The sequence below is a fragment of the Microtus ochrogaster genome, chromosome 2, assembly GCF_000317375.1.
Source record: "Microtus ochrogaster isolate Prairie Vole_2 chromosome 2, MicOch1.0, whole genome shotgun sequence".
NCBI classification, from domain to species: Eukaryota; Metazoa; Chordata; class Mammalia; order Rodentia; family Cricetidae; genus Microtus; species Microtus ochrogaster.
In genome coordinates this window covers 47747059-47767178 of record NC_022010.1, presented here as the reverse complement: position 1 = coordinate 47767178, position 20120 = coordinate 47747059, and the positions used below count along the sequence as shown (strand labels likewise).

Genomic DNA, 20120 nt, shown 5'->3' with positions numbered 1-20120 from the left:
GAGGCAGGGATGCTTCACAGACTTGAAGAACAGTGTCAATAGACAGGCTTATTGAATTTCCCTATTCTATTTATGAGTGTTAGATCATATTTTTTTGTTCAATCATGTTTCCACATGTACATCTATGCTTCAGCTATAGACAAATATGAAATTAAGTCTCCATGAAAACTCAAAGGATGGAGTTCAGAGAGCTTTAGAAGAGTAGAGCATGTGGAGGTTCCTAAGTGTGATATTCTCCCAGAGAGGGTATAGAAACTCTGTACCCCTGCACTCAGACCTTATCCTGGTCTTTGTAATAATCTTTGTAATAAGCTAATCAATGTGCCTACCTGACCTAAGACATCTGTCAAGATGGCTGTGCCTACAAAAGCTTCCATGAGGTCTACCTGACATTTGATGACAGCAGGGCAGGTGTCTTAGGTCACAGAGAGACAAATTTGAAGGAAGCTTTGTGGGAGGTCTTGGCAAGGGCACCCCTTACCATCTCTGCTCCAACAATCATCAGCTACCTGAGGGGCTGGAGCGCTATTGTTCCAAAAACATTGGTTTTGGAATATTGTTGTAGGAGGCTGCTTGTTTGTTTCTCGGCTGCCCAGACTCCTGAAATAACCACACATAAACTATATTATTTAAATCATTGCTTGGACTATTAGTGCTAACTTCTTATTGGCTAGCTTTTACATCTTAATTTGAGCCATTTCCATTATTTTATATTTTACTACAAGGCTCGTGGCCTAATGACAAGGTTCGAGCATGTGTTTGGGTCATGGCTCCATGGCTTCTCTCTGACTCCACCTCCTTTCTCCCAGCATTCAGTTTAGTTTTCCCTGTCTAGCTATACTCTATCGTATCAGGCCTAAGACAGTTTTTTTACTAACCAATGGTATTCACAGAATACAGAGGGGGAATCCCACCTCAGAACATCAGAGAATGGAGTCCGCTGTTCATTAGGGCCCTGTAGTGTTGTAATCACGAAAGTTGTGCCTGCCTGGCCATGGCAATGGTCAAACAGAACTAGCTGAGGAATACTTCTTAACATTTACACAGTTGCTAGGCACAGGAAGCATAGCAGAAGAAATAATAGAAAGTGCACATCTTTTGGTGTGTGTGTGTGTATGTGTGTGTGTGTGTGTGTGTGTGTGTGTATGTATGTATGTGTAAGTGAGTGTACACACTTGTGCAAGCATGCAGGCCAGAAAAGGATACCAGGAGTCCTGCTCTATCACTCTCTATATTACTTCTTGAGACATGGTCTCCCAGTGAACCTGGAGCTGGTCTAATGGCTAACAAGTTTCAGAGTTCCTCTTGTCCCCTCATCTCCTAGAGTTACAGTTATGGGCTCAGACATTCGTACCTGGATTTTTACATGAGTACTGGGGATCCAAACTCAGGTTCTCATGCACGCAAAGAAAATGCTCTTACCCATTGAGCCAGATCTCTAGCTCCCAAAAGTATATTTTAGCAGAAGAATTGCAGATATTGTACTTTTTCTTTCCTAAGTGATATGACAAAAATGACAGCCATGAAACGTGCCTATCCCATCATGTGACTTGAGAAGACAGGCAAGGCTCTGATGGCCTCTTGGTCACTGCTTTGTCAGTTATTCTTCTTTACTTTCCCTGGAAGGAAATATAGGGCTTTCTCACATCCTTCACAGCAAGCTGTCCTCACCAAATTTTTCCCTCCCGGATACTGGATGACAAAATTAACCCCATTTTATTTTATTTTTTTAGGAATAAGCTATTTTAATCCTTCAAAACAAATTTCTATTTATGATTTCTAAAAGTAAAATTAGACTTTTCCAACCCTTAGCATTTATATGTATTAATGTCTTCTAAGCAAAACACATACGCTGGGGAAGAAAGTTAATTTTTCTCAGGGATGAACTCTCTGATATGTTATCTAGTCACAAGTGGTCAGCTGTAAACACACCTACATTACAAGCAATATTAAATGGACTTTGTAGTTTGTATATGCGTGCATGTGTGTGCGTGCATATCATTACACACAAGTTAATAATTTGAGAGAAAGCAGGGAGGGGACACAAGAGGAGTTGGAGGGAGATAAGATAGGGTTGGAAGCCAATCATTTAAGTACAGTACTAAAGCATGAAAGTCTCAAAAAAAACCTTTTAAAATGTAAATAAAAACTAAAAAAGTAAAATACAGAGTTCCTGCTCACTCCTCCCCTCAGTGCTATAGTATTTTGAGCATGTTACAAAATCATAATTTTTTTTTACAAATGCTTAAATTTATTAGAATAACTTATGTTTGCATCTTGTGTATTTTCAAGTCTCCACATGTTCAGTTATTCCTCCTCCTCCTTCTATCCACTTTGGTAGATGCTTGTTTCATTGTTTTTCATAAAATTAATTTTCCACTTTGTTGACCAAGCCTAGTATTTTTTAATTTATAATTTTATTCACTTATAACCTTATGTTTACTCATCCTTACTCCTACATTTCTTTATTTTTACTTTTATGCTTCTTCAGATGAGTGTAAGAGTTTTATAGAAACACAGGTTTGTATGTCTAGTGCTAATATTTTAATCTGTTACTCTCCAACGTGTTTTTGGAATGAAGAGAGATTCTTTCTGACATAAAATAGTGGAATTGATATTACTGTAATATATTTGAGCCTAAAAACACTCAAACAAAATTATTAGGTGTAAAACTAAGCAAGGATTAATCTCCCCTCATGGATTTCAAGTGTGTTTAGAAAACAATGCAGAAAAAGGTTCGAAACATACTTTTCCCAGTTTTAAGCAGGATCTGAAGTTCAGTCTGTCCATTTGGATTGAGTCTGTCTGCAGTTTTATTAATGGATGTTCCACCAGAAACTAGAGAACCACTCGATCCTACAAGAAAAGGGAACGTAGACTTTTAAATACCTGCACTTTGGTGACCCAGGAACTGCGTGTGATTGGCAATGGACTGTTCTTTACTGTTACAAGCATAGGGGACCAACAGCTTACCTTTCTGTACGGAGAAGAGAACACTTGACCCTGCATCATCTCCTCGCGTAACTGACTGGACTGCTATGTTAGGTTCCACTATTGTTTCGTCACCCAGAGAAAAGGAGTAAGACTCCATTTGCTCAATAAGCCTGCACAGAATGAAACATAACAACTCAACATTTTCTCATAAACTCAGACATGTGCTGTTTTCCTCATTACTTTAGAAAAGGCATAAGCACTAAACATGTAGTCACGGTGACACAACAATTAGCTATACATGTGTGCATTTGTGTGTGTATTTACCTAATTATGTATCTGCTTCTCTTCATCAGAGTCTTATTTATTTTATCTCATGTTCTTTTTAAAATGTTATGATGATTGCCCCGCAAGTTTTGCGCCACCATTGTATTAGCATGTTTTGCAGGCAGGACCGCCTTGTAGATCAGAGAGCTTGTGGCTGGTTTGATATTTAGGTTTCTCCTTTGGTAGTGTGTAGGTGTGCAGGCTCTGTGTAGATGCCAGCTCAGCTTCTCTATGGCCAGTGAGTTTTGTAGGTATTCTCTTCAGTAATGGAGCTTTGCCTTCAGTTTGTGGAGAGAAACCTATAATCTTGGCAACAACCCGGATTGCTTGCAGTTCCCATGGGACCCCTTTGGGCAACAATTTCACTAGACATAGCCTATTCCTGGCACTGGATGCTTTGATGATAAGAATTTGTAGGAGTAACCAACCGTGATCTAATTTGACTTAAGGCCCACTCCACAAGATAGAACTCATACCCGACACTGCTTAAATGACCAAGAGCCTGAGACTAGATAGCCCAGGTACCTAGGGGAAAACCAAATACTACTGCTCTAAAAGCAAACAGAAAAAAAAAATAGAACAATATTGTAACTCTTAATGACATTCTGCTGTACTCATAGATCAGAACCTTTCTCTGACATCATCAGAGAAGCTTTCTCCTACAGCAGATGAGAACAAACGCAGAGACCCACAGCCAGACATGATGCAAAGGGAGAGAGAGACCTTGGAACATTCACTCAGCCCTAAGTGGGATGTCTTTGTCAAATCCCTCCTCTCAGGGTTCAGGGAATCCTACAGAAGATGAGGCAGGAAGAATGCCCTTTGAGTACACATTATGGCTTCCAGTTTAGTGTTTTTTATGGGATTCCAGATTATGTGAATGCGTGGGTCTCTCTCATGTACCTTCTCTTAGGCTCTTCTCCCTTTGTCTGTTTTGTCTAATCCCAATGTGTTAGTATTTGTTTTCCCTCATTGTGTTTTATAACTAGAAAGTGATAATGTAAAGTCATTTATTTATACTTTTGACAGAGATTCAGAAAAATATAAATTATGTGGATTATTATTTTTTAAGAAGCTTAAACTAATTAGAGATTGTCTTATAAGGAGGAGGATAATTTCATTCCTAATGTTACACAATTTCTTAAGTTTTCAGTAATTTATATTATATATTTCCCATGTAATACATAATATTCACACGCATGGGCAGCCTGTATATGGTGGTTCTCTTCCATACTGGGTTTCATGGTCTAAGTTGATGAGGACAACTGACCAGGTTTCTTCCTCAAAAGGGCACCAGATCTCATTACAGGTGGTTGTAAGCCACCATATGGTTGCTGGGAATTCAATTCAGGGCCTTTGGAAGAGCAAGCAGTGCTCTTAACTGCTAAGCCATAGTTCAGTGTAATCTATATTTTGAGGTTTATTTCTCCTCTAACTGCCTTTGTTTGAGGCCATTAGGATGTTATGCATAAGTTATACAAGGTTATCTTTTTCTCCATATATAAGTCAGTACATGCATAATTGTTTCTTAGCAAGGTATTGCCATCTTTGTCATTACCTATAAAATTCTCAGATAAATCCTACATTTTTTCTTCTTTCTTACTAAGCACATCCACCTCCCACCCTCACCGCTTACTCCATCAATAATCTACTACCACAGAGCCTTCTCTGACTGGTGGGGGAGGGCTTTCTCTGTCTTTCATTTCTATTTTCACTGAACATAGACTTTGGAGCTCATGGATACCTCCTTCTGCACTTTAGGAAAAGAGGTACCCTCAGCCCCAGGAGTAGGATCCAGCCTCCTCTGAAGTCATGAACTACACCAGTCCAGCCTTTGACATGACTGCTGCCCCATCTCTCAGAACTGTGGTCTTTTGAGTTCACAGTTTCACATGTACCCTTTCTACTCTGAGGGTGTAACCCCAAGTAAACGCTGGCTGTGCTCAGTCAAGAATTGAGAGTTACGTGGAGGAATTTCCTTTAGGGACATGTGGTTAGACCAATAATGATTCTGTACAGAGTGCTGATTGTCCATAATACCGAAAGACTTGATATAGCCTAAAATCTACCAGAGTTTACTTACCACTGTAATGGTCAAGTGTTAAAAAGTATTTAGTATGTGTGCATGCATGCACACATGTGAGGAAAGAGCTGTGCCATGTCATGTATGGAGGACCTGTGACGGTACTTCCAGGAAGAATTAACCAAAGGGGGGAAGACTCTCTGTTAGAGTGGGCAGCCCCTTCCGGAGGCAGCCCAGGTATGAAGAGGTTGGAAGCAAAGGTAACGCTGCTTGCTTGTCTCCACCTTGCTGGCAAAGCCATCTGCTTTGTTGTAGCTGCCGCCATTCTGTGTTGACATTGGAGCCCAGCTTTTCATGCCTTCCAGTTGAACTGAAGGCCAGCAGTTCTCCATGAATCCTCCAGGCATCCAGGACTACTGAGGCATCCAGCCTCGCAGACTGGGCAGCTACTGACTCCTCAGCCTCTGTGGTGTCTTATGTAAGTCAATCGAATCAATACATGTCTGTGACACATATTCATTCTGTCAGCTCTGCTCCTCCAGTGAGCCCTAATATACTCGGATGATACAGTGATCTGAAATGATGGTGTACATGCATAGATACTCATATTTTTAAAAATGTTCTAAGCTATCAAATAATTATGCAATTACTTGAGTGCATGAGAAAATATTTGGAGCACGTGCTAACAAATTAATAAAGGTAAATAGTTTCGAGGAATTTGCCCATTGTGTATTTTCTTATTTTTCTGAAAGAAGCATATGTAAATGTAAAGGGCGGTTTAAAAGTGTATTTTAGTGAGGGACCTCTGTGAATAAAGATGATTTTTTATATAAATATTAAATAAAAAGTAATCAGGAATATAGTCTTAATAAGAGAAAGCAAAGCAGAGGAGTTGGTTTTCTTCCTTTTTTCTTTTTGGAAGTAGTTGTAGGAAAACTGGAAAGACCTTATCAGTTCTTGGGAAGAGAGCTGGGGTGTGGGCTGGAGGCTGACAGCGTGCTGCACCCGTGCTCAGCTGCTTCCTGCAGCACTGTGCACTGAGAAGGGAATGGGAGAGGCACCTTTGTGTGGAGCAGCTGCTTTGACCACACAAGACCCAGGAACAAACTGTAAACTGAGTCACCCCTTTTTTCTCCTAGGCCGTGACTCCCTGGAACCAAGAGGTAACACACATCACTCTATGTAGGAACAAGATCGCTTGAGAAGTCAAAGATTTTCTCTTATTGGCCAAAGCGTCAGGCAGTTACTGCACCCAAGAGATATAGAACCTCTGTTTGTGTTTTGACCCCAAAAAGGTAAGTGATACTCCCCAAACTTTGTTCCAAACTGTTGCTTACGTGGAAAAGGAGTCCTCATTATCAATCACAGCAGCTTTTTGAAAAACGTCTTCACTGGCATCCAGAAGCTGACTCACCGTGGTTATAGCGACTCTTTTTGCCTGAGAGGGAGAAAGCACATCACAGAAGACATGTGTCATGCATAACCATCACTATGATCATGAGGACTTATCATGGCAGCAAATAGCATGACTAGCATGATAATCCAAAGGAAAATACTATTTAAATTGAAGTTTCAGTTTATTTTAGCTATGTGAAATGAAAGAGCCAAGATAAGAAGTAAAAGCATAAATGAAGCTGGTAAAGTAGAGGTTTAGGATTTTGAATTTGAATTCATGATAAGATCATTTACAGAGCCCTTTTCACCCATAAGAACAAAAGAAAGAGTGCTTGGGAAAAGTAGAATCAAATACCACTGCAGGACTGCTTGTCCAAACATCATAGCTCACAATACTTAGCATAACTTATCAGTCGTGCTTAACGTAACTATCAGTAAAGTTTTCTTTAGTTTCTTATAATTGAAAACTTCGGAGTGCATCAGAGAGATAGTGTCTTGACATTTCATTCCTGTCTTTACTGACTAATTTTTCTATAAACTTTACAATTGGAAGTACAGATCTTTTGAATTATGTCTTCCATTACTTTATCACTTAAGATCTACTTCTCAAAGGACCTTGGGTAATTGAAACAATTTTCTAGAGAATATATATATATATATGTATATATATATATATGAAAGGAGGCATGCTGACATACTTCATATTGGTCGTTTACAATCTTGCTGATCAATAAAAAAATAGTTCAACTGTTGACAAATATTGAGTATACTTCTTGCTCTTACGTTTCAGAATTTAGCAGGCCATGACATTAAATGTGTAAACTTGGTTTAAGATTCTTTAGGAAGCCAAAGACCAACTTGCAAGTAGCTTGGCACAAAGAGCAAACAGAGCTTAAGGCGAAATTCATAGCAAGGGTCTAGGATAGCTGTCTCTTTGGAGAAGAACATGTATATCATAGTCTAACACAACTGTTAAACTGTATACAATAAAGCTAGAGATTTGTTCATTCCAGGACTTGCTGGGATATTTAACATAATAACAATCATCATGTCAATTCCAGAGAATGATTAGAAAGGAGCCCTTGTTCAACTTCTTTGAGCATCTCCCAGAAAGTGTACTCTACCCAATGGTCTTAATTTAAATACCACCCACGTAATAGGCTAAGGAGGAGAATTTTGGATGTCTCTCCCCATTCTAAAACATTTGGAGGCCGGGCGGTGGTGGCGCACACCTTTAATCCCAGCACTCGGGAGGCAGAGGCAGGCGGATCTCTGTGAATTTGAGGCCAGCCTGATCTACAAGAGCTAGTTACAGGACAGGTTCCAAAGCTACAAAAAAAAAAACAAAAAAAAAAAAACCCTGTCTCGAAAAACCAAAAAAAAAAAAAAAAAGTTTGGAATCAAGCCCAAGGGTCTGCACTGGCTAATGAAGCACCATCAATAGACCACAACCCCAACCTTCTCTTATATCGTAAAATCTTGAGTTTTACCTGCTGCTCAGCCCTTCTGCTTTCATTGAAGATCTGTCCAACCACTCTAGTAGCAGAAGTGATGTTCTCAGGAGTTAATATATCGGCATTAGCTGTTAAAATCTGGGCTTCTGAAGAAATAGCTGTAGATTCTGTGGTGATGTTGTCTATCTGTTTAAAAACGTTTTTTTCCAGAGTCTGATTTATACACGTATTCTTAAACATTTTGCAAATGACTGTAGTTGAATGAGCTGAAATTTAGCTGAGTCTCAACCTCCTGAGCATCACACCCTCCCACTTTTTTCTTGTTTACTTCTTTACTTGAATAAACAACACAGTTCGCAAAGAGCAGGGATTTCATTTTCCACTACTGGCTTGGATTATATCGAGACTAACAAACTGCTATAGTCATGTTGTGTAGCTGGGGTCAACATGGATGGGTGGAATGAACTTAGTTTTATACTAGATGGCGCCATCACTTCATAAATCAAGCCAGCACTCACTTGTAAGGTGTCAAGACAAATTCTATCAGCAGACAGAAAACAAAACAAGAACTATTGAATTCAGCAGCCAAGTCTCTGTCATGTGCTTGCACTTTGCTCAGTCTTTTAAGGTGTGGTCATGTATAACACATAATGGGAAACGGCTCTATAAACTGTGCTTCCTTATAACAAAGACTTAGAGATGCTTAACCCAAGCTCACACAGCATGGAAGCTGTGGAGTTGAGAGTCAAACACTGGCTTGTCAGATTCCAGGATCTGTCCTCTTTCTTCCAGTGTATGTAATTAACAGCTACCTGCACATTCTATTTCCCATCCCCAGCCCACCCACACCCTGCCCATCTGTGATTAGGGAGCTGGTGTGATTGGTTCCCTGTGGATCTTAAATTCAACAGTAGCTTTGTCACAGCTTGGCAATGGTCTCTGGCCAAAGCATTTCATCCCTCAGAGCTGCAATATTCCTCACTTATAATATTTGTCTGTGGTGTTTAAAGATTAAATATGAGTTAGAAAACTTGGCAGTATGCATAAAATGTTTTAAATGGTATAGGCAACTACCCAATTAACCAAAGTTGTTGTTGTTGTTTTTATAACTTTTTTGAGGGTGTTACAATTATACATAAGTGATTTACTCAGTACTAAAACACGTTGAATTTTGTTTTTTTTTACCACATGCTAAAGATTTGCAAATGTGCTGTAGTTTCTTGGTTCTGACAGACAGCAAACCACAGAGTCTAGTCTTCCTAAAGATGATGAAGATGAACAACTAACAACTTTAGAGTGTGTTATATTGATCAATCATGGTGTCGAGTAGATTGGGTGAATTAAATACATCTTAAACTTACAGTGGGCTTATAGGTCTTAGCCCTATCTTATATCCAGGATCGTCTGTATTTGATAACAATAATGCTCACCAATTAGTGATAGTAGATATAACTACCTTTAGTATGGAAATGGTACCCAATTTGATAAAGAAGATGTAACATCCTGTACTGAGATGTACCTCCATCAAAGTTTATGGCGTCTTCTGTAGAACTCTAGGATAACTCTAAAACCATTTCTGACAACTCTGAGGCTTCTCAGCCTTAGTGCTTTCCTCCTTCTCCTGGGAGCGAGGAATCTAATGATTACCCACACACGTACTGAAATATCGGGAACTTTCCATCTCCCTGAGTCTTTGTGAATGTTCTCCAGATAGAACTCAGTTATTGAAATTGGGGCAAGATAACCTTTAAGCTGTTGACTCAGTTCCTGATGTTTTGACTCAGTCCCTGAGAAGGGGTCAAAGTAACCCTCAAATGTTTCCTCTTTCCTCACCTGATCTGGCAACTGCCCTCTTCCAGCCCTGGCTCAGACCAATTATTGTTAATAGCCCTTTGAATAAGCCAACCCCAATAGTTGGAAAACAACCCCCGAGTTCTCCCCCTTGTTTCTATGGCTTTTTGCTTTAAAAGTAGTCTGTACCAGCTATTCGAGGTCCTTGGCTTGAATGCTGAGTGACCCTGTCGCGGCCGAATTAAAATCCTCATTCTTTTGCATTAACTGCAGTGTGAGGGTGTTTTCTTGGGGTGACTCCTCCTCGGTAATTGGACTCTAGGGTCCAACACTTCCTCTTCTGTATGATCAATTGAGTTAGCACTTCCATGCATGCTCGCTTGCCTAGATCCTCAGTCAATATAATTTAATATAAATGGTAACACATCTAGCCATAAATTCTTCTTATTGTATTAGCTCATGGTACAGTCCTAAGACCAGTATCAATCTGGAGTTGTCTGTGTCGAAGGTTCATTGGTCACATAGTTTTTCCATTCATTTGGATGGAGTAGACTACCTTTGGTTTCTAAAACCAGGGATCTAAACTTGAGCAATCTACAAATATAAGGCTGTTTAAAATATTCTCTAGGCTACCATTTGTTGAAATGTTCTGAAATAAAATGTCAACATTAAATGGATGTCAACTTTAAATAAATAAGAATGTTTTAACTTAATGGGTTTTCTTAGTTTCTAATTTGAGAGTTTGAAAAGCGTTGAACTGACCATCAGGCTTCTGAAGACTAAACAGATTGGCGTAGACTCAGAGCATCCCCCAATTGTCCATCAGATGGGCTAGAAGACATACCTGCATTTCTAGTGTCTCCAGATTTTCTTCGCAGTTTCCTATTGTTACATTTCCAAATATTATCTCTCCATACTCAGAAACATCGCACAGTCGAGTTGCTCTAGGCGTCCCCGCTTTAATAAAAGGGAAAAATGGAAAAAATATATAAAGACAGACACAGGAATCACTGCGCGCTTGCTCCGTGCCAGCGTGACCCCGCTGCTTCTCCCAGGATGAGCATCTGTTCACTCTTGAATCTGGGCCGACCTTGAGTGTGTTGGAAACACGTGACTCCCAGCACTTGGGCCTCACAATTTCCCAGTTTCAGGCTCCACCCTTCTGGGATGTTAGGGTGCTGTCCCGAGGCAGCGCGTGAGGAAGAGAGTCTAACTACCGCAAGACAGGCCATGGGGTGCTGTCTAACAGCCTGCACGCGTGTTCCCCTAATGAACCTTCTAGCTGCCACAAACAACCCACAGAACTGTGAGAAACCTAAGGCCTTGTGGGTTTAGGTCAAGAATACGAGGTTGTTCTAATACCCGGAAATAGAAAAGCGAAGCAACTCGCAGCATTCTAGGCGGCTGTCTTGATTTTTGAAACTGGACTGTGTACAAGGACCAGTTCCTATTCGCTTCCTTCTCTGTCTTCAAGAAAGATTTACTTTCTAAATACTAGACATGAAATGACTTTAATTGGACACAATGAAAATCTACTAGGCTGAGACTGGAGGCAATATGAAAAATTCGTGCAAACTATTAAATATGTTGATCTTGTATCTCTATGTAAATCTGGACAACTCCTCCAAGACCAAGAATGCCAGGGTATTGCAGCAACTTCTAGATGTTTTATTGGCTCTCAATAAAACAGTTCTTGGGGCAGTCTTATTTTTGTAGGCTGTCACCTGAACGTTCCACCCCACGGCCCACCAATAACTGATAATTGTGTAATATCTAAAGACAAAATCATAATCAGTAGAGAAGCTTATCACAGGTGAATTTTTTCCTCAGGATTAGTATTGAAGCAGCTACCTTTTGAGGAATGATAAGAAATATTGATATTAGAATTGCTTTAATAACACTTAAAATAGAAGATTAGAGTTTTTATTAATTTACACGATGACTCCACCTCTACTGCCAGACAGAATGCAAAGTTTTAACACATACACGATTTATATCTTTTAGGCAGTTACATACCAAGCGTGTCTCTTCCATTATTCATAGAAATATGAATATCTCTACTCAAACCTCAGTGAAGTGCATTGTAATCACTTGTTACATAAAATAAAACAAAAAGAATTCTTAACAGAAAATTAAGTGAATTCGTTAATAGTTGAAATATATATCTTTAAAATGAGATGGACTCGGTCAGAAATTCAAAGAGATGTATAATAAATATTTTCATAATGGTTGCTCAAAAATCAAATAAATGTCAAATAAATAAAAGATGATAACGTGACTCTTATTTATCCCTTGGTATTATATCAAACAGCTGCGAAGACCTTCATGAATATATTACTGACACTTTTCCCAATTCAAAGCACACAGTTGTGTTTTGTAAGTTGTATCTGGTTTATAAAACATAAACAATGTAAGGTATATACAATGTAGAAAATGAAGACAACAGTTTTCTATACAGTGTGATCTATAAAACATGCATAGTAAGAACAAATCTGCAGAAGCTCCCTTTTGGGTCTCTGAAATTTAACGAAAAGGCTTGTGCTATCATGTTTTATGTCAACTTGACACAAGCTATGGTCATCTGAGAGAAGGGGATCTCATTTGAGAAAATTCTCCCATAAGATCTGGCTTAGGCAGGCTTGTATGATATTTTCTTAATTAGTGATCGATCAGGGAGGGCCCAGGCTGTAGCTGGAAGTGCCACCCTTGGGCTAAAGCCCTGTGTTCTATACGAAAGCAAGCTGAGCAAGCCACGAGGAACAAGCCAGCAAGCAGCAGTGCCCCATGGCCTCTGTGTCCATCCCTGCGCCTCGAAGTTCCTGTCCTGTGTGAGTTCCTGCCATCCCTGCTTTTGATAACGAACTGTTGTATGGTACTGTGAGTGAAACACACTCTTTTCTTCTCAAGATTATTTTGATCATGGTGTTTTATCACAGCAATGGTAACCCCAAGTGAGAAGGCTGGGAAGGGAAGGATGTGTATTATATAGAGTAGGATGCATCATGGATATGTGAGCAATCACTTAGATAAGGAAGGAAGGAATACAGGAAGGAACAATTTCTATAACATATTTAGAATTTCAGTGTAGTCTGGATATGCACAAAAGTGAATATCAAAATAATGTGAAATTCTCCTCATTGTTACTGCTCTATCAAACAATTTTTTAAATAAATAATTTAAAAGTGACTGCATTCTTTTTTTTTAAATATTTATTTATTTATTATGTATACAATATTCTGTCTGTATGCCTGAAGGCCAGAAGAGGGTGCCAGACCTCTTTACAGATAGTTGTGAGCCACCATGTGGTTGCTTGGAATTGAACTCAGGACCTTTGGAAGAACAGGCAATGCTCTTAACCACTGAGCCATCTCTCCAGCCCCGAGTGACTGCATTCTTGGCACCAGGATTTATCTCTATTGCTTATTCTGGCTTTTTGGGAAGGCATTATCTTTGGATGGATACCTAGCTCAGCCTAGATAGAGTAGGGAGGGCTTTGGACCGTCCCCAAAACAATGTGTCTTACCCTCTCTGAGAAGTGAATGGGGAGCACAATGGGGGTAAGTGAAGGGATGGGGGGATGCAAGGGAGTGGGAACTTGGATTGGTATTATAATAAAAAAGATAGTTTGTTTTCTTTTTAAAAAATGAAAAACTGTGACTGCATTCTTGAGGTATCCAATTGTGTAAGACATGGGAGCACTGGCAACATTAATAAATGCAAATTAATGCAATCAAGGGATAGATAAGTCATTTAGAAAAAATGACATGACTGGTAGACTTTAACTATTAGGAGGGCGCTCTATGGATGAATAAAGTCTACACTCAGAACATATTAGCCAGTGTGGGGCTGATATAAGTCATCAGGGTTCTGGATCCCGTCTGCAAACAACTAGAAACAGGATTCGTTGATTCTAGGAATGCCTCAATGCACAAAGGGTTGTCATACCGATAAAAGTACCACGAGCTAGAAATGTGCCAAGATCAGGAACCAAGATGAGCAAAGAAATAAAGGACTGCTGACAACAGACCCGCTCCATTCCGTATCTACTTGGAAATACATCATCTGAGAGAAGGCACAGAAGGAATCTGGGATATGTATTGTTTGAAAATAATGTAGAAAAATGATACTGGTAACTCCAGGAAGAAGTATTCACTTGAACAAATACTATGGGACAGAGAAAGCTTGAGAAAATTTTCCAATCAAATAAGGATAAGGAAGAGTTCACAAATAACTGATCCATATTAAGGTTTGGGCGGGGGGTGGGTATGAGTCTATGTAGTTGTGTACCACAAACACTACATTAAAGTGAACCAAGCTTTCCCGACTGTCTTGTCTAGAGACCTAACAGTGGCTGGGAGAATGATAGGTATGGAGGTATGGCGGGCTAACAGTCCCTCCGCTTAAGCAGTGATCCCGGGGGAAACACATACCGTTTGCAGTGTTCTCACCACATACTTCCAGAGAAGCTCCATATCTGCCCACTGCGATTCTGGGAAAGGTAAAGTTCAGGGCGGTACTGTTTTCACAGAAATTAGCTGTAAAGAAAACAAATTTCTCTCATTACAGATTATGTATTTTATTTTTGAAATTTCAAACTAGGATAAAAGGTGAAGTTTAGAACCTTGGCAGTGTACTTTACAGAAGACTCATAGAGCCAAAGGGCTGGTTCAGGAGTGTCCAGGCGTTCTATCTGATTAAATGTCTTCTGTTATAGTCAATTCGCTAGATAACAGGTTTAGCCGCAATGGACACCACACAGACTTGAGTTAGAGGGAAGGTACGAACACTAACACACTAGCAAGAGTTATGTATTGATTAGTTAGAATCTAGAGAATTACAAAATTGCAATTTATGGTGACAAAGGACTTTATGAGGATTTTGATCAAAGTAAAAAACCCAAATCATGGGTGGGTTGGTTGCTTAGCTGCAAGGAATAGAGACAGTTAACGAGAGAGGATGGAGGAACTCTGTGCTCCAAGCCAGAAGCAGGAGATTGAGAAATGTTGGGAAGTACACCTTGAACCAGAAACTCTTGAACTCGGATTCTTACACACCATTTAGTGAAGTCAAACCATAATTTAATAACTCAATAGAAAGGCACTTAATTAATTAAACATATACTTAATATAAGCATATGCTTAGATGGGAAGATTCATCATGATTCAAAAAATTATGTTAAGGAGCTGGAGAGATGGCTTAGCAGTTAAGAGCCCTGGCTGCTCTCTTCCAGAGCTCCTGAGTTCAACTCCCAGTAACCACATGATGACTCACAACCATCTGTAATGAGATCTGGCGCCCTCTTCTGGCCTGCAGGCATACAAGCAGATGAAACACTGTATACATAATAAACAAGTAAATCTTTAAAAAACACTTAAATAATTAACATAATTATCTAAATAATTATGTTAAAACTCTGACATTTGAAAGAGAGTCAAATGGCATATAACCCCTGGAAAGTTCTGAGGAAACCATATTGCTGGTTGCCCTGAATTAAAGGCTGGAGCCTAAAGGAAAATTATACCTGTGAATTATAGGAAAAAAATGACATTTGGAAAATGGATAAAGTTGTCTTGACCATATAAAGCCTAAGAGGAAAACAGGGATTTGGTTGTTGAAAAGAAAAAACCCTCACACTTCTTTCATTTACAATATTTTTTATATATCTATGTATATGTGCTTCTGTTTTTTGACAGTTTTATGCAATTACGTACTAACCCTTAGAATATTTTTCATCCCCACTTCCGTCTTGTTTCCTCCATCCTTTTCTCCAACAAATCCTCCTTCTATATGCAGACCTTTGTGTTGTATTTGAACCACTGACTTTAGTTAGCGTTTCTTGCACAGGGGCGTTGAGTGGGAGGCAACTTACTGGAGTAGGAGCAAATTTGCCAGTGGCTACACCACTGAAGAAAACCACACCTCCTCTCCCCATGACAGCGGTCCTTCAGGGATGGGGCAGGACCTCTAAGAGTCTCTGCAGTCCCTGATGAAATGTGGGCTGACCAATCTTAGGCAGGTCTTACGACGATACCCCTAGCTATAGGGGGTTCATGGGTACACATTTTAGTGCTACTGTCTTTATGCTAACTGTCTATAGTCTTTAACTGAAGCTTCCAGAATGCTTGCTGCTGTCATTATTAACAAAGGTTCACCTATCCATCATCATAGTATCAGCCGAGTAACTTACCAATTGTACACCTCAGCCCTGTCCACTCTTCAGTACAGATGCACCTGCTGTTCTGCCAGGTTCCACCATTCCTGCAGAACTGTACAGGGGTGCTCGGCACAGAAGCGGATAGGCCTTTAAAAAAAAACCACAGTAAACAACAACAGAATAGTATGCTAATTTGTCTATTAGTTTTTCTTTTAAAATCTGTAGTCATCCAATTTCTATATGCAGAACCAGATTGTCATTGCTGGAACTGTCCTTTATGATATCCCCATCAATATGTGGTGCTATGGAAACCAAAAAGATGGATTTAAAAAGCAGACTTTCCAATGATACTCCTCTAAGAAAAAGGAAATTATAAAGATTAAGGATATCTGGCCTGTTAGATAGATGGTAGATAGATAGATAGATAGATAGATAGATAGATAGATAGATAGATAGATATAGATAGATAGACAGATAGACAGACAGATAGATAGACAGACTAAGTTAGCAGCATGCAGATTTCCAAATATGATTTGAATAGTGTTCTGGCTAATTTTATATCAACTTGATATGAGCTAGAGTCATCTGACATGAAGGAACCCCGGTTAAGAAAATGCCTTTACAAGATTGGGGTGTTGACAAGTCTGTAGTTAGTGCATCTTCCTAATTAGTGACTGATAGAGGGGAGCCCAGATCCTGTGGGTCGTGCTATCCCTTGGCTGGTGGTCCTGGGTTCTATAAGAAAGCAGGTTTTGTAAGTCATGAGCTGCAAGGCAGCAAGCAGCCCTCTGCCACAGCCTCTTCATCAGCACCTGCCTCCAGATTCCTGTCCTCACTGCTTTTGATGATGAACTGTTACATGGACCTGTGAGCGAAACAAACCTTCTCCTCCCTAAACTGCTTTTGGTCATGGTATTTTATCGCAGCTATAGAAACCACAAATACAAAGGCAATAAGAAGGACAGAGGTCATATCACCAAGGAAGACTTTCCTAAATAGTCAATATTTGAATTAGACTGTGTAATTAATTCAGATAAACCTGGATAAAACTGGTGACCAATATTGGAAGCATAGAAAGAGCAACAGGAACAGGGGTGGGGTGCTCAGTAGGTAAAGTGCTTCCTATGCAAACCTGAGTTTGGAAAAGGGTAGACAAGATAGTGCCCGTTTGTAATTCCAGTGCTGGAAAGGCAGAATCCTGGGCCTCACTCGCTAGAAAGATGAGTTAAATCAAGGAGTTCCTGGCAAATGTGATATCCTGTCTCAAACATGGTGGATGGCAGTCAAGGAATGATGACACTAGAAGCTGACCTCTGACCTCTACAAGCATTCGTACGTGTACTGTACCCACATGCATCTGCACACAGACACACAACGATGCATGCATGCATACTCCAAAACAAAGTGCAGCATCACAAAGCATGGACAGTTCCCATGTGTCCCAGCAAAAAAGTAGAACTTAACACAACAGCAATAGTCCTATGAGGGTATCAGCGGGGCATTGAGGAGATTGTGAAGAACATTATGTGCGAAACTGGGGAGACTAAATTCAGAGGGAACACAGAGTGGTCTTAAAACAAAGGACAAAACGGTAACCTACAGAATGGGAAAAGATCTTCACCAACCCCACATTGGACAGAGGTCTGATCTCTGAAATTGGTCATCAAAAGAACAAATAATCCAATAAAAAATGGACTACAGACCTAAACAGAGAACTCTCAACAGAGGAATTTAAAATGGATGAATGAGACCTAAGGAAATGCTCAACATCCTTAGTCATCAGAGAAATGCAAATCAAAACAACTCTGAGATTCCATCTTACACCTGTAAGAATGGCCAAGATAAAAAACACTGATGACAATTTGTGCTGGAGAGGTTGTGGTGTAAGGGAACACTCCTGCATTGCTGGTGGGAATGGAAGCTGGTACAGTCCCTTTGGATATCGGTATGGTGACTTCTAACAAAATTAGGAAACAACCTACCTCAAGACCCAGCAATACCACTTTTGGGTATATACCCAAAGGAAGCTCAATCATACCACAAGGACAATGTGCTCAACTATGTTCCTAGTAGCATTGTTGTCATAGCCAGAACCTGGAAACAAATGAAATGCCCCTTGACCAAAGAATAGATAAGGAAAATGTGGTACATTTACACACTGGAGTACTACACAGAAGAAAAAAAATAATGACATCTTGAAATTTGCAGGTAAATGGATGGAGCTAGAAAACATCATATTGAGGGAAGTAACACAGACCCAGAGAGAAAAATACAATATGTACTCACTCATAAGTGGATTTTAAACATAAAGCAAAGAAAACCAGCCTACAATTCACAATCCCAGAGAACCTAGACAACTAATGTACATGGGAAGTAGAAAAAGACAAGATTTTCTGAATAAATCGGGACCATGGGAGAGGGTAAAGGGGGAGAGGAGAAGGAGAGAGGGGAGTGGAGAAAAATATATAGCTCAATAAAAACAATAAAAATTTTAAAAAATATTAACAACTTTTAAAAGGTGCATAAGGGGCCATTGTCTAATTCTAATTTTGTTACATTTGAAATGCTCTTTAATATAAACTTCAACAATAAATATCATATAAACATAAAACTTTAGAAATGATATAAACATCACAATGAAAAAAACAAATAAAATAAACAACAACAAAAAAAAGAAGATTCACTGTTAGGAAGTTTTCTAGGGTGATTCCTCCAGCAGTATGGGAAATGGTTAGAGCTGGCAGGCAGCAATGACAGCGGAACAGGAATCCAGCCCTCAGCAGTGGTACTAAGATGTCAGCAATCCGCACATTCAGGAAGCCGCAGAGCTAAGATGGGTAGCAGCAGTACGTCCAGTACCACTCCTGACGTAGGAAACCTTGAGAAAACCTTATTTGCAGTTGGGGACACTAGACTCTCTAAGTTCGTAGAGTAGGCAGTGAAAAGTTACCAGTTCCAACAAGGATAGAGTGGGTTGTACCATGTTGAGCCTCCCACAGATAACAACCTTACAGTCTCGGCAAAATCTACAAAAGGAGTAATAATACCAACATTGTCGACAAAACCTGCTTGACAGTACTGGAAAGCAGAGAGAAATATTCAGAAATGAAAGGGAATTCTGTTTCTATAGTTTCCCCACTACAGGCATAACTGAGTCTGGGTGACAATAGGGGATGAGAACTCCAGCAAAAAGCTGTAGTCTTAACAGGGTAAGGTGTGAGATGGCACTCGTTGATGGAGACAGAGGGATTGGAATCTATGCGGGGTATCCAGGAACAGAGAGAGTCAAAGAAAGACAGCTCCACGTCTGCATAGAAAGTCCCATTAAATATGGAAAAAGAAAATTTTTGAAAAAATGAAGAGAATTATAAGATCCTATGGGTCTAATATGGATGTGTGAGTGTGTGTGTGTGCATACGTGCATGTACGTGTGTGTACGTGTGTGTGCATACGTGCATGTACGTGTGTGCATGTGTGAAATTGGAGGCCCAAAACAGGAAAATTAAAAAAAAAACCTTGAAACTTTTCAAATTTAGTTAAAAATTTTTAGTTTAGAGATCCAAGAAACTCAGAAAAATCACAGGCAAAATGGATATGCATATGTCCAAACTGCAGAAATGCAAAAATTAAGAAAAATACAGAAAGATATCTATTAACGGCTGACAGCTTTACTGATTAATTAAGAAGGCAAAAATATCAATATTACAAACTCTCTGAGAAAACAGAGAAACAAAACTATCCAAGTCGTTTCATAATATAAAAGTAAACCTGTCATAATCAAATCAGAGCAAAACCAAATACCAACTGGAAAAATAACTCAGAGTCCAATGTCTGGGATCCAGTCATGTTCTGAGCTTCCTGAGGGCTTGGATAGCCATTTGTACTACGACACTTAACTTAGGCTGGCTCCACTCCACAGCTGCCGCTGTTCTTGGGGGTTGTCCCATGGTACCGGCATCTCTCAGCTGTTCTTGGGGGTTGTCCCATGGTACCGGCATCTCCAAGCTGTTTTTGGGGGTTGTCCCATGGTACCGGCATCTCCCAG

General features: G+C 39.8%; 1 protein-coding gene across 1 annotated transcript in view; it reads right to left on the bottom strand.

Moving 5' to 3' along the window:
* Window positions 1–20120, bottom strand: part of Adgrg7 (adhesion G protein-coupled receptor G7) — a 57415-nt gene that overhangs the window by 28439 nt on the left and 8856 nt on the right. Inside the window, exons 2-8 of the mRNA XM_005344953.1 lie at window positions 16109–16222; window positions 14352–14456; window positions 10766–10878; window positions 8167–8316; window positions 6619–6719; window positions 2974–3104; window positions 2749–2856 (exon numbers count right to left, since the gene is read on the bottom strand). Coding sequence (XP_005345010.1) covers window positions 2749–2856; window positions 2974–3104; window positions 6619–6719; window positions 8167–8316; window positions 10766–10878; window positions 14352–14456; window positions 16109–16222 — 822 coding nt within the window. The remainder of the gene's footprint in view (window positions 1–2748; window positions 2857–2973; window positions 3105–6618; window positions 6720–8166; window positions 8317–10765; window positions 10879–14351; window positions 14457–16108; window positions 16223–20120) is intronic.